Genomic DNA, 15,651 nt, shown 5'->3' with positions numbered 1-15,651 from the left:
TAAGGCTCAGGTTCGTTTTTCATCGGTCGAGGTCAAAAGACTCTCGGTCTAGGTCAATAAACCTCTTGGTCGAGGTGCTAAGTACTCTTGGTCCTTAACTGATCTTATCAGTCAAAGTGTTAAAACCTATCGGTCCGGGTTTGGTTTGGGGCTAGATTCACCAGTTTGGGTGCATAGACTCATCGGTCCTAGGTTAGCTCAAGGATAAGATCATCGATCCTAGGTGAAGAGGGCTCTCGGTCCTAGGTTAAGTTTACCGGTTTGGGTGTATAAACTAATTGGTCCTAGGCTAAGGGTATCTTCAGTCCTAGGTTAAGTCCCTCGGTCCTAGATTAAATAGGTCTTCGGTCCTAGGTTAGAAACATCGGTCCTAGGTGGAAATGGTTCTCGGTCCTTGGTTAAGTTCACCGGTCCTAGCTAGAAATCCTTGATCGGACCTCTCGGTCCTAGCTCAAAAACATCAATCTTATGCCACGGTCCTAACTCAAGAATATCGATCGTACTCCACAGTCCTAATGAAATCTTCGGTCGGACCCCACGGTCCTAGGCTAAGATTTTCATCTTTGGTTTCTCGGTCCGTACCGAGGATCCTCAATCGGATACCACGGTCCTAGGCTAAGAGCCTCGATCCTCAAGAACACCTAAGTTTTAAAATTATTTGTTTAACTCTAATTCTTTGATCCAAGAGCTTTGGTAGCTTCACAAAGCTTTTAAGAACATGTTGATCATCATCTCAATGTATCAATCGATCTAGTTGATGATCAATTTGTTCAAATTAATTTGTGATCAAATTTTGAGTTTTTGATTTAAAAGTTGTTTTGAAGTGAAATAAGATAACAAATAGCTTTCTTATATCACATATACTTGGTTGGTGTCAAAACAAGAACAATGGTTGTTCGTTTTAACCAATTTAAGAAATCAAAATTTCAGTTATTTTAGAAAAAAATTGATTTTGATCAAACATGATCCAAATAGTTGCCCAACATCATTACAATCATGTTGGGAATCTTTATGGGTTGTGATTTCGATCGAATTAACCCCAAAACAACAAACCCATTTTTTTTAAATTCAAATTTGGTTTTTGGTTATTTGACCGATTGATCGATTTAATCATATCCAGATAGTTTCTAAATGATCATAGGATCAATATTCAACCATAAAATCACATGAACAACAAGCATTTATAATTTGAAATATAAAAATTTCAAATTCAAAATATAAATATGAATTAGAGGATGATTGAAACCTTACTATGGATTCGAGAGCACTCATTGATCCTTAAGGAAACTTTCTGGATGCACAGATTCAAGCTTTAAGGCCTTAAATAGAAAATTCAAAACATCCGAAACTTTGAAGCTTTAATGGCAGATTTTGATTTTCTTCGATTTAAGGGTTCTATGTTGGTAGGTTAACTTTGGAATGACTTGAGGGGAGTATTTATACTCATCCTAGGTCAGTTGGGGAAGTCTAGTGACCTAAATTAGCCAAAAATCATTAATGGTGTTTTGACTATTCTTCAGTTAATTGGTTGGAGTAGGCTGTGTCGAGGCCTACTCTTGTAGGGGAAATGATCATTGTCGTAGCGTGATCATTTCAAGCTTTGAATCAGTCAATTTTGTGGACTGTCGTAGGAGTTCCACATTGGCTTGAAGATCATATGTGATTGTTCTTATCCACTCCGGTGTCGCGTTGGAGAAGATGGTCGCGGTAGGAAACGTCGTCGTTTCAAGGCCGGGACGCGTTCTATCATGACACTGTGGCATTTGAGCAGTCTGTTAGTGTTCCAGCTAATGGTCATTTAGTGATTAGTTTCTACCCGGACACGCGTCTCCTTAGAAACAACGGGCTGCGCAACTGCTTCTTGGGTGCTGGATGATAATCCAGCGCTGATTTGATGGTCCTGGCGTGTGCTGCAACCGATTTTATTAGTTTCGGCCACACAGGATCACACTTTTATTTTTATTTTCATTTTAAAACTTTAAGAGTTTGTTTGAATTTGATTTTTCTTTCACCATTGATTTTAATTTTGATCTTTTTAAACACAAAAATATTAAAATAAATATTGCAAATATTTTACCATTTTATTTTATTTTTGTATATTTTTAGGATTTAAATAAATCATTCTTTTAGGTGAATTGGATACAAAATTCACTCTCAATTATTTATTTTTATCCTTTAATTTTTTCTAAAATTATTTTGAGATAATATGGGTACAACATTTATCCCAAATAATTTTATTTTTTATTTTTGCCTTAACCCTTAATTAATTTGATTAATTAACACATTAATTAATTCTAATTAATTGTTTTAAATAGATTTTTTGTCACGGTGTTAATTATTTTGATCTTATTTATTTAAAAATAATTCAAAATAATTATTTTAATTTTATAAATTGGGAGATAGATTTTTAGTGCTTATAGAGTGTGCCTATCGAATTGATTTTGAATACAAACAAACTAATTTTTGAAAACGCTGATTTGAATATGACATCAAGCACTATGTTATCTAGTCCAATTTACAATCAGAGAGTTATGTAAGATGGAACATGTAGCATATCGTGGTTGGAGTGACCTGTTGATGCTATACATAACATTCGTCGGGGGTGCTTTCGAGCGTTGCTTTAGGAAATCCTTTCCTTGGTGTTTATCCTAATAAGGATGATTCTTGAAAATCCTATTTTACAGAACTTAACAAAGTACTCGTAAAATCCAAGGGTGATGATAGTTATAGGTATTGAAACATCAAATTTCTATAAGGTATGAATCTCAACAGATTATTCATGTTTTAGTCATGTATAAATGGCTAAGGTTATGGCAGAAATTAACAAACTTTTTGTGGAGCTCACGCATAAGTGAGGTTGGAAATGATTATGTATAAGTTATCGTGGCGCTATCAACATATATGCGTTCGTGTTATTGGGAAATGGGAACAAAACATCATTGGAGTACATATCGGAAGATAGGATTTTGAACGGGACCAGAATAGAATAGTATTAGAGAACGAGAACTTCATTGGAGTACCTATCGTGAGATAGGATTTCAAACAGAACTTTATGAGATTACATGTCGGGAGATAGAATTTGAGCAAGATTATATACAAATATTGTTGTGCTTGTCGACAAACAAAGCTTAAATACACTTTAATGACAATATCGTTGAGGCGTATTCCAGAAGGTGTTAGGATTCTTAGCTTCATGCAAACAATACACTTTAGTGACGATATCGACTCGCGACTTTGGAAGGTGGAAAGATACGGAATGTTCAATTCTAATCTAGCTTGGGAGTCTATTCGTGAGAGGGGGAACGTTGTGGCTTGGACTCATGTTGTTTGGTCCGCTAAAATCATTCCGAGACAACAATTTATGTTATGGTTGTTGTTTAAGAAGAAACTTTGTGATGACTAAAATCATTCCGACTTAAGAGATTTATGAATATCCCGGATTCTAAATGCCTATTTTGTGATGACAATGAAGAGACGATGGATCATTTATTTGGTAGCTATCTGTTTACACTCGAGTTATGGAGACGGTTTACAAAAGTTATGGAGTTAGTTTTTTTCCCTCGGATTGGATTGATATCAAGGAGATGGCCATCTTGAAATCTAAAGGTAATCTTTTTCATTCAAATATGTTTAAATGTGGTTTTGCTTCTACAGTTTATCATATTTGGATGGAAAGAAATTCAAGAGTATTCACGAGGGTGAGAGGTGGTGTTGATGATGTTTGGAATAACATAAAGTTTGATTATAATTCCCTTATTCGGACTTGGAGGTGAATTCCCAAAAATGAGCAAATTTGGTGTTTATGTCAAAATTGGGATATTAACTACTATGAAGTCACTCAATCTAGCAACTTCAAGGCGAGATCATAAAACTATTATTGTTTGTTTGTTTGAAAAGTTGTAATTCATTTTGTGTTTACTCATTTGGTTTGTTATTCTTTTTTTTTTAAATTAAAGCAAAGTTGGTTTTTGCTTTAATTCATGAACTCATGTAGGTTTTTTTCTCTTTTGGGGTTTTTTTAATGAAATGACTTTGTCGTTTTCCCAAAAAAAAAAACTTAAATAATGTAAGCATGAAATTTGACTTACCCTAATTTTCAAATAATATTATTATTTTAATAATCTTAAAATAATATTTTTATTTTTAAAATAACTCAAAGAAGGAATTAAAATAATTAAAGGTTAATTATTGTGATAATTAAACCCTAATTAGGAAAATTATTCAAAATTCTAAAATTAATTTGAGGATAAAATATTGTCCAGTGTATCCAGATTTTTCTTAATATGTTACAGCAGAATTTTGGACCATCAGATGAGCGCCTAGGCTTCATTCAACATGCCAGACGCTCCCACGCATCCAGATGCAGCGAAGCCACGCGTGCCAGCCCACACCGAAACAACTAACTGGATGGACTAACCCCATTAGTCAAAACCACTGACCGTGGACGGAATGCAGACGCCATTAGTTGAATCGACGCTGTTTCAACCGTCTTTTTCGCTGGGATGCAGGGCTCACCAGAAACGCGACTCGTTAGCGTGTGATCTTCCATAAGGGACAACTCATGCTACGGGCATCCTTATCTCTTCAAATTTCGGCCACGTCTCCGCCTCATCCTCGCCTACAAGATGCCATTATCCTCTAGCCTTATCCTGCCATGGATAAGGCTGCTACGTTTTAGGAATAAGATCGCCATAGGGTATTTTTTACCTGAATTATCCCTCCCCGACCTACCTTAGGAAATTATAAATAGTCCCCAATTATTTGTGAAGCAAATCATCAAACAAACACTAAGAATTACAGCCTATAACAATCGGAATAATAGTCTAAAAATTCGGCCAAGAACTGGTTTTTATCAAAATCTTCTCCAACGACTCTTGATTCGATCCAAGCTTTTGGATAGCCTCCAACACCTTCCAAGAGTGTTCTCCAAGTGTTTGTATGAATCTAGAACGCCTATATATCAATTTGTAATTGAAACTTTTGATTTTTTTTTAAATTTTCTTGCTTGATCGTGTTTGATCTGTTTTTAAGCTTGATTATGTGATTTCTTTATTTAGAATCATTATATATATCATGTATGAACTTTTTGTTGAAAGAAATCAGATCAAATCACTTTAATAAAAAAATTCAAAAAATGAGTTTAAGAACTAGATTTTTTTAAATCTTATTTTCTAGAGTTTAATCTAATTTTTTTAATTCAGATAGTTGATATACATGTTTTTTAAGATGTTAGAATGATTTCCAATCAACTGTAACAAACTTTTGATCATATTTGATCAAATTGCAATTTTTAAATTTTAAGCTTAAAAACTGGATTTTTGAAATCTCGTGTTCTCGAGTTTAATCGGAATCTTTTGATTCAATTAGTTGTTATACATGTTTTTTGATATGTTAGGATGTATCTCACACAACTGTTTCATCATTTAAATCAAATTGTGTTTTTGATTTTTTTGGATTTTAATTCAAACTTCAAAAACTATTTTTATGTTTGAATAATTTTCTTGTTTTGGTTGTATTCAACTATATTCATCATTTCAAAACTAATTGAACAAAAATCAGACATTGAAATGGCCTAATTTAAAAAATCTATAAATTTGATCTAGAAATTATATTTTGAAATTAATCTTTGTAAAGATTTTGAAATAGTGATTTATGTTAGGAATTTTGCTCTTCATGATCAAATGAACTATTTGTAGCTTACAGATCATGATTCCATGATCTGAATTAAAAGTTATGATCTTCTGAAATTTTGATTAGAATAAAAACACACTGTCCTAAGGTTTTAGCCTAGGACTAGTGATTCTCGGTCAATTTATTCAGTAGGGACCGAGAAAACCAACCTTCGTCTAAAATTAAGATCGAGAAAATTGACCTAGGACCGAGAATCCAAGGACCGGTGTTCTTCATCTAGGACCGAGCCCTATGACCAATATTTCGAACCTAGGACCGTGTATCCTAACCGAGCCCTATTTTAACCAAGACTGAGAACCTCTAGCCTATGACTGATGATTAGGACCGAGAACCTCTAGCCTAGGACCGATGATTAGGACTGAGCCTCCTATACCTAAGATCGATGGACTCTAATCCTAACCATAGGCATAGGACTGAGAACTACCTAACCCTAGGACCGATAACCTAGACCGGTAGACTTGACCTATGATCGAGCCTCCCGAATCTAGAACCGAGCTCTCCGGTCCCTTGACCCATACGACCCGAGCCCTAGTCTAGACCATCTCGATCTTGATCGACCCGACCAAGCCAAGATCGGCCAAACTGAACCCAGACCCTAGAACTCCGGTCCTAAGGCCTATTTGGTTCCACTTTTCAAAATCTAAAATTATTTTTTGTAATTCCGAAACCCGAATCCATTTTCAAATAATCCTGAAAGGTCAAAAAAATATATTTTTATATTTTCGGGATATTTCTTAAACCAATATTTTGGCTAAGGCCCCGTTTAAAATTTATTTTTAAATTCTAATACATTTCTCTAATATTATTAGGTTTTGTTAAATCGGAATACTAGCGCAACAAGTACTCACCCCTTCAAAATAATTTGTACAATTATTTACGCAATCTAAACTCATCCTTATTTAGAACCCTTAAACTACTAAATAAGGTAATAAATGTTATAAATGAATTTATCATAGCCAGACTTTGTTTTTTTACAAAACTTTTAAGAACCGTTCTTAGGCGGGCGTAGTGAACATATTGTGAAAGCCCTTTCTCGAGCGTAAACAAACAACGAACTCCTTTTCAGAAACTCTGGTATAAATACGTTTGTACACATATCATTTTATTGATTTTTCATAAAATCACTTGGCGACTCTGATTTTCAAATAAATAATCTGTTAAATTAGTTATGTTTAATTAATTTAAATCGAGTTCTGACTTAATTGTTATTTAGCCTCCAGATTATTAAAAATTTGAACAAAGTATTAATTTTTTAATATAATTTATTTCTTACCGCTTAAGGTATTTTCATAATCTTTTAAAAATTAAATGTTTCATTTTAAAAGATGTTTAACACGAAAACCAAGGTTGAAACGCATCGAATCTCGAGCTTTCCCACGATAGTCCTTCATATTATCACACGTCTCTTGACATGTGCTAAACTATGGAATGGATAGAGATCATGAGGGATGTACAACTTTCGTGGTGACTTAGCCAAGGAATATAAGGAAGCAATTGGAGAGATTTTTTTTCTCAGAACACTTTTAAAACCAAAAATCCATTTTTTGATCACAAACTGTTTTGAACGATTTGATCATACAGGTCGAATGATACCTTGAGATGATGATCAACATGTTCATGGAAGTTTTGTGATGCTACCCAAACTTTTGGATAAAATAATCCAAACTTAAATCAAAATTGCAAAATATGCAACTTTTATGTTCTTGAGGACCGAGAGGTCCGACTGACAATCATCAGTCTAGACCGAGACCTAGGACCAAGAAATTCAAACCCATGACCGAGAGGTCCCGCCGAAAAATTCGATAGACTGAAAAGTCCGACTAATGTTCTTAAGATAGGTCCGAGAGGTCTGACCAATGTTCTTGAGTTAGGACTGAGAGTTCCGACCAATGATTTTTATATCTAGGACTGAGAGGTCTAACAATAGGACCAGCACGTCTAAACCCAGGACCAAAGAATCTTGAGCCAACCTAATAATTCCAGAACCTAGGACCGAGGAGGTTAGCTTAGGGTTAACCTATGACCGCTGAGTTTATACACTCTAACCGAGAATTTAAGCTAAGGAGCGAGAGTTCTTAGCACCTCGACCGAGGGACTTCATCACCCTAACTGAAGATCCCGAGCCTCAATCGAGAGGTTCCTCGACCCAGACCGAGAGTTTTTAGACCCCGACCGACAAAAATGAACCTCAGAACTAGGACTCCGGTCCTAAGGCTAGTTTGCTTCAACTTTTCAAAACCCAAATTATTTTTGTAACTTTGGAACCTCGTATCATATTCTAAAAATCCCGGAAAATTAGAAAATGTTTTCAAAATATTTTTGAAATGATTCCACAAAATATATTTTGGCTAAGGCTTGTTTGGTGTTTATTTCTAAACTTTAACACCCTTAAAATGACTGATATTCTTTAGGTATACTCCTCTTTAGTTATCATCAGCAGCAGGTACCAACATTTAAATATTGTTGTTTCAATATTTTAAAAACGCTAAAACTTAGAAGCATGACTAAGAATAGAAGAATAATCGGTTAAAATAAAACGAAATACAACCAATATTTAAAAAGACAACTTTATAAGTAGAGACCGTTATAAAACGGGTTTGGAGGATGAAGCGCAGAAATCCATTCTCGAGTATCATCAAACTACGAACTAAAAAAAACTTTGTCCAATATGTTTGTACACGTAGGCAAATTTAGATTTTCAAAAAAAATCAATTGACGACTCTGTTTCAAATAAATAATCTTTTAAACTAATTGTTTTTAATTAATTTAAACAACGGATTTAAAATATTCAAATTGTTATTTGATTAAACGCAAATTCCCGGATTATTTAAATTAGAACCCTAAATTAATTATTTTTAATTAATTTCAAAAGTTATAGGGATCATTTCAAAATCTTTTAAAATAATGTTTTATTTTAAAAAGATATTTCTGACACGTAAAACCGATGTTGCAATTTTTCAAACATCGAGATTTTTAAGGAAACCTACAAAAGAGTTTTTCGTGGGTTATAAACAAGCACCAATGATGCCATGTTTCTTTGTCAATCCAAATATTTTGATGACATTCTAACTCGTGATAATATGATGGAAATATTTTAGAATATCATTTCCAATAAAAAAATCTTTAGGAAATCTTCAGTATCTCACTCTAAATTGTCATGAGTTAATTTTCGATGTTAATCGAAAATGTTAATACATACAATCTCCGACAATTTCTCATTGGACATGATGTTCTGATGACCGCGTATCTAAAAATCGGCTATTGCACTTTTTTTTTACTATTATCTAATTTCTTGAAACTCTAAAAATATTCAGATTTAGTGCTAGAACAAATCCAGTGTTTCATTCTCGTACAAAATATATTGAGATTAATTTTCACTTTATTAAAATAAAATTCTCATAAACAACTACTCATACAATATATATATCTACAAAAGATAAGTTCCTAATATTTTTATTAAAGATTTGCCTCTCATAACTTACTCTTTTAAGTGGCAAGTTAGCCTCACCATTTTGATTTGTAGTGGAGGATAAAAGTAATTAAAAATTGATTTAGTCAATTATCTATTAATTAATTTTGGTATTATTTAATTAGTAGTTATTTGTTTAACTATTAGTTAGCCTAACATACTTGATGAGTTATAATTTAATTAATATAAATACTTATATTTAATATTTATATAATCAATTAAATACAATCAAATCAAGAATATAGTTTTTCATTTAAACAAATTATTCATTTCAGTCCATCTTCTAAATTATTACAGAATTAGTCTATCATTATTTCAAACTTAAAAAAAAAAAAACTCTTACTGAAATAAATATATTTAGATTTTTGGTTATTTGAGGGATTAAAACTCAAATAACTAAAAGTCTAAAATAGATCTCACTAACATCAGAGCATGTTTATCTTTTGATTATTTGAGAGTTTTTTTTTTATTTCATAAAAAAAAAACTTAGTTTGATAAAAATTGAATTATTTGAATTTTTAATTAATTTAATTATTAAAATATTTTCTTATTTAAAATTTAATTTGATAAAGATAAAGTAGAAATATTTTAATATTTTAATTGAAAAAAATGAGTAATAGTTAGAATGATAACTATATTATTCAGAATAAATTTCTAAAAAATTGGATAAAACCTAAAAAAATCCACATCAAACTTGGTCTAAGAATTAGTTTGATATTATATTCTTTTAAAGTATATTAAAATTGTATATACTTTTTTATTTTAATAATTAAATTACTCCTTCATTAATTAAAATAATAAAATATTTTACTTTTTAAATACTAAAAAGAATATTTTAATAATTAAACTAATTAAAATCAAAATAACAAACTTTAATATCAAACAAAAATTATTTTAATTTTTTAAAATTTAATGAAGATAATAAGTATATTTTATATTTAAAATTAAATTATAATAAAAAATTGTTTAAAAAAATGAACATGACCAATCAACAATTTTTAAATAATATAATTTAATTTGAATAAGAACTAACCGAACAAGCCTTTGAATGGGTCTTTGTTAGTTCAGGCAAAGGTTCTTATAAATACCAATTCCCATACCAATACAAATTACAAACTCTATCTTCTCATGGCCATCGAATCACTGCAACTTACCAACAACCAATCCAATTCTCCAATCGATTCTCTAAACAAGACTCGTACGTCGGCGTCGGGATCGCATTTCCGCGGCGTGAGGAAGCGTCCATGGGGGAGATTCGCGGCTGAGATCCGCGATCCATGGAAGAAAACCAGACGCTGGTTAGGAACCTTTGACACCGCAGAGGAGGCCGCCAGAGCCTACGATGAAGCCGCTATTACCTTCCGCGGTCATAAGGCCAAGACTAATTTCAATCCTCACATGCTGGAAGACGAGAAGAAACCTTTGCTGTTTGATTTGAATTTGCCAGCGCCCTTGCTTTAACTAGATTAATTTAATATGAGTCTTGTCTCTATGTTTGGTATAGAAATTTCTCAAGGCCGGATGGCATTTTTGAAAAAATGATTATCTTTGATGATTTTAATAAAGAAAATAGCTATGGGCGATGATTTTGATAATGTGTCAATTTATTATTTATTTTTAATTTTTTATAAAATGATTTAAATATTGATATATATAAATAAAATAAAATAAATAATAATTTAAATTAAATGCAGTACAAACCATCGTTTAAAGTCCACCAACATAATCCGAACAACTAATAAAAATGGGGGTAAGACAAGACATAGGATGTGAATTAAATAAACAAAAAGGCCAAGACCTCTTTAAACGAAGAGAAAGAGTTTAGGGGCCTCCACATTTGAATAAAAAGATAAAAGATCCCTCATTTCCCAAAAACCCTAAAATATATTTCCCTATTATGTCTCCCATATAACCCTAAGCCCTTTTACTTTCCCTCTCTTCTTCTTGCCGAACCACCCTGATCTTATCTCTTCCACAAAACGACAGTAGTCTTTGGCCTTATCCATGCCGATAAGGTCAGATTTTTGGGATCCAAATCCTAACATATAACATATGTGGTTCTTTTACTTGAAAAAGAAATTTAAGATTATAGATATATCCTTATTTTGATATAAGTTCAGATTGTGTTATTATTAAAGATTTCTTAAATCAAACTCATCATACTTCCATTTCGGACAATTTTGTTCAGAAAAATGAAGTAGTGGCCGAAAGATTTGTGTATTTTCGGTCACTACCTGAGAATCTTTGTTAGGCGTTTGTTGTCGTTGTTGATAAGTAGGTCATTAAGACTATCACACCTACATTGTTCGACGAACGAGTTGTCCGACTATCGGTTGGCCGACCGATGCCCCTATCTAACTGATGTAAAGTTGGATTAGGTTAACCCGTCAAAAGCCCATAACCCCGTCCATGACCAACGAGTGGCCCATTAAATCTGAGAGTCCTTTGGGCTTATTTGTATTTGGGCATTTCAAAATAATTAATATATATATATATATATATATATATATATATATATATATATATATATATATATATATATATATATATATATATATATATATATATATAAATGTTTTGCTGTAAGGCCTCGTTTGATCTTTGGGTTTTTGGGATAAAACCCAGGTTTTATCCCAAAACCCAACCATCCCATCATCAATCAAATCAATCCTTTTATTAATTAAAATACCCAAATTACCATCTACTTAAATATTTATTTTTATATTAATAAAAAATTATTTTAATATATATAATATTTATTTATATTTTAATTATTTTAATATAAATTAAATTATAAAATTATTTCATTTTAAATAATTTTATTAATTATCTCAAATAAAAATAAAATCACAATATAAATTCAATTATAACATACCCTATTAAAATTTAAATAATTCAAATAAATAAATAATTATACTAAAAAATAAAGTTAATATATTTGAATAACATATATTAATTAATTTATAAATATATCTCATATAAATTAAATATTTATAAAGAAATTTATTCTATTTTTATATATATAAACTCATTCTAAATAAATATATTAATTAATTTAAGTTAATAATTTTTTAATTTAATAAAATCGAAATATTATAATGTAATTTAAGAAAATAATAACAATAAAAATAAATGACATTTAAATTATAATTATAGACCACTGAAACTATTTTATTTAATTTTTTTAATTAATTATAATAATTAAAATAAATTTATAATATAAATAAAATTATAACATATTATATTATCTCATATAATATTTAAATTTTAATAGTAATAATTTATAAAATTAATATTTATTTAAAATTTTATTTTTATATTAATAAAAGTTAATACTAATATATGTATAGTTTTTAATATTTATTTTATTATATTTTAAAATTTAATTTAATAGAAATTAAATTATTTCATTTAAAAAAAGTATTATTAATTATAATATATATATATATATATTAAAATTTTATTTTTTATTAATAAAAGTTAATATTAATATGTGTATAGTTTTTTAATATTTATTTTATTATATTTCAAAATTTAATTTAATATAAATAAAATTATTTTATTTAAAAAAAGTATTATTAATTATAATATATAAATAAATAGAGTTTTTTTATTAATAATAATATTAAAATATTTAAAGTTTTTTAATATTTATTTTATTATATTTTAAAATTTTATTTAATTTCATATAAATTAAATTATATCATTTACAAAAATATATTTTATATATATATATAGAAAGGGTAAAATTGGTATAAATTTTAAAAAAACTGATTTTTTATCAATTCTATCATATAAGGTTATTTGGACAAAACTCAGTATTTATCCAAATAACCCCTTCCTCAAACAAGCTCTAAAAGAGAAAAAAAAAATAAGGTAAAAAGAAAAAAAGAAAAAAAGAATAAAAAAATGAAATAATATGTAAAATATAATATATACACAAATATGTATATAATAAAATGAAATAATAATATTTTGAAAAAATTTAATAATAATTTTAAAAATATAAATAAATTATCTATTTAATATATAAGGAATAATTATTAGTTAGGAAAGGATGATTCATAGGATATCAATATAAATATGATAGTTAATAAAGATTTACCTTAATCAAGATAATAAATGTATTTTACAAGCCTTCCACATATATCTATAAAATTTAAATATTTTTAATTAATTTTTCTTTTATCTACAAACAAAATAAAAAATAAGTATTATTATTCTAATAGATGTAATATCTTATTGCACTACACAGGTGCATTTACAACATTTCAAATGAATTTCAAACCGACTTAATATATACTGTATTTAACAAGCATGTTTTATTTAGTAATAATTCTAAGTTATTTTCCTTAGTTTTGAATTTAAATAATAAAAATTGAGTGTAGAATCCAAATTTAATAATTTAAAAACTATCCAACTTTCATTAATTATTTATTTTTTTTAAATTTAAAATACTTTACTATTCAATAGTCATCTTTCTTAATTTTAGCATAATATTTTAATGAGATTAACATGATATTTTCCTTAAATAAGAATGAAGAGATTTAAAAATACACTAGCATTTAGCTCGTGCATTTGCACAATTAATAATATAAAAAATCGTGAAAAAAAATTACGGATAACATTTTTAATTTTATTTTTAATCGTTTTAAGTTTATGGGTGGGTCAATTCACAATCCGACCCAAGTATCCATTTACTCAACATCATTATATATATATATATATATATATATTAGTTAGTTAAAAAATTGAATTTATATTAATGTTAAAACGTCTCGCATTCATCAAATTTGGTGTTGAATTTAAAATATAAAATCTTAGTAGCCTAGTTGGTAAAAGATTGTACTTGTTTTTGTTAGGTTGCAAGTTCGAAACATACCTCTAGCATTTTTATTTAATTTTAACCGTTTTAAATTTAAAGGCGGGTCAATCCACAATCCGACCCAAGTATCCAAATTAACCACAGCTCTCGACCCAGCAATCCAGACACTTTAAAAATTAAGCATCATTATATATATAGATTCGGTTCTCTTTTTATTTACTATTGTAAAAAAAAAAAACTTCAAATCCCAAAAATTAATTAGTTTTTATATTCAATCTAAAACTAACAAAGTTTAGTTTGTTATTCTTTTACGGGTATAAAATTCGATCAAAACTCTATCTCCAGGTATAATTTAAATTACTAATTTTCAATATTTTCCATAATTAGTATTTATAAATAATGTGTGAAAATTAAAAGTATAAAATAATAAAATTTAAAAAATGATCAAAAATTTAAATAGAGACCGTCATTTTGACGGGCATAGAGGAGTAAGCACGAGAGTCTTTTCCCGAATGTAACTAAGCCCTGAACAGAAACAGAATCTCTAAAACATGCTTATTTACGTAATACATTTTCCTAATTTTAGAAAAATTAGGTGCCAACTCTATATTCTAAAAGTCAATTCTCGATTTATTTAAAATGTTTTCTAGATCAAAACCAGGAATAAAAAGACTAATTAAAATTTTAAAAATAAAGAGTTGAGAGGATTTGAGGCGTTACAAAAGCAATATATGGTCTCAAACATACTCCTCGAGCTTGGTACTCCACTCTTCGTAGTGATTTAGTATCAATTGGTTTTACTGAATCCAAATTTGACACAACCTTATTCATATATCATACATCAACTATTCAACTATATCCACCTATTTTCTGGTATACGTTGATGATATTATTCTTACGAGAAACTCGCAATCCTTTATTAAAGCTCGTTTCGTAACAATTGATTTTTACAAAGCTCGTCTCGTGGAAAAATGTTTCCATCAACAACAAAGCATTGATTATGAAGAGACTTTCAGCCAATGACCAAACCTACAACTATTCGCATTATTTTATTTTTTGTTATCTCTCATAAATGGTTTGTACATCAACTTGATATTAACAATGCATTTCTTCATGGTTCCTTAAACGAAGAAGGCTCAATGTCTTAACCACCTAGATTTTTACATCCAAATTTTCCTAATCATATATGCAAACTTAATAAAGCAATATATGGTCTTTTAGGCTTAGTACTCCACTCTTTGTAGTGATCTAGTATCAATTGGTTTATTGAACCCAAATCTGACAGAATCTTATTCATATGTAATATGTCATACATCAACTACATCCACTTATTTTTGGGTATACGTGGATAATATTATTCATACAGGAAACTCTCAATCTCTTATTAAAGCTCATCTCGTAACAATTGATTGTTACAAAGCTCGTCTCGTGGTAAAATATTTTCATCAACGATAAGGCATTGATTATGAATAGGCTTTCAGCCCAGTGGTCAAACCTACAACTATTCACATTATTTTGACTTTGTTTATCTTTCATCAATGGTTTATACATTAACTCGATATTAGTAATGCATTTTTTCATGGGTCCTTAAACGAAGAAATCTACATATCTCAACCACCTGAATTTTTACATTCAAAATTTGCTAATCATATATACCAACTTAATA

General features: G+C 29.5%; 1 protein-coding gene across 1 annotated transcript; it reads left to right on the top strand.

Moving 5' to 3' along the window:
- Positions 1-10,288: 10,288 nt before the first annotated feature.
- On the top strand, positions 10,289-10,621 carry LOC124937814 (ethylene-responsive transcription factor 4-like). Its single transcript, XM_047478144.1, has one exon. The coding sequence runs from the start codon at positions 10,289-10,291 to the stop codon at positions 10,619-10,621; it is 333 nt and encodes a 110-aa protein (XP_047334100.1).
- Positions 10,622-15,651: the final 5,030 nt, after the last annotated feature.

The sequence above is a fragment of the Impatiens glandulifera genome, chromosome 5 (assembly GCF_907164915.1).
Source record: "Impatiens glandulifera chromosome 5, dImpGla2.1, whole genome shotgun sequence".
NCBI lineage: Eukaryota > Viridiplantae > Streptophyta > Magnoliopsida > Ericales > Balsaminaceae > Impatiens > Impatiens glandulifera.
This window is presented reverse-complemented; position numbering and strand designations above follow the sequence as displayed.

Bases quoted from the DNA above. Each gene is read 5' to 3' on its own strand.
- LOC124937814 (XM_047478144.1), top strand. From the start codon at position 10,289: ATGGCCATCGAATCACTGCAACTTACCAACAACCAATCCAATTCTCCA.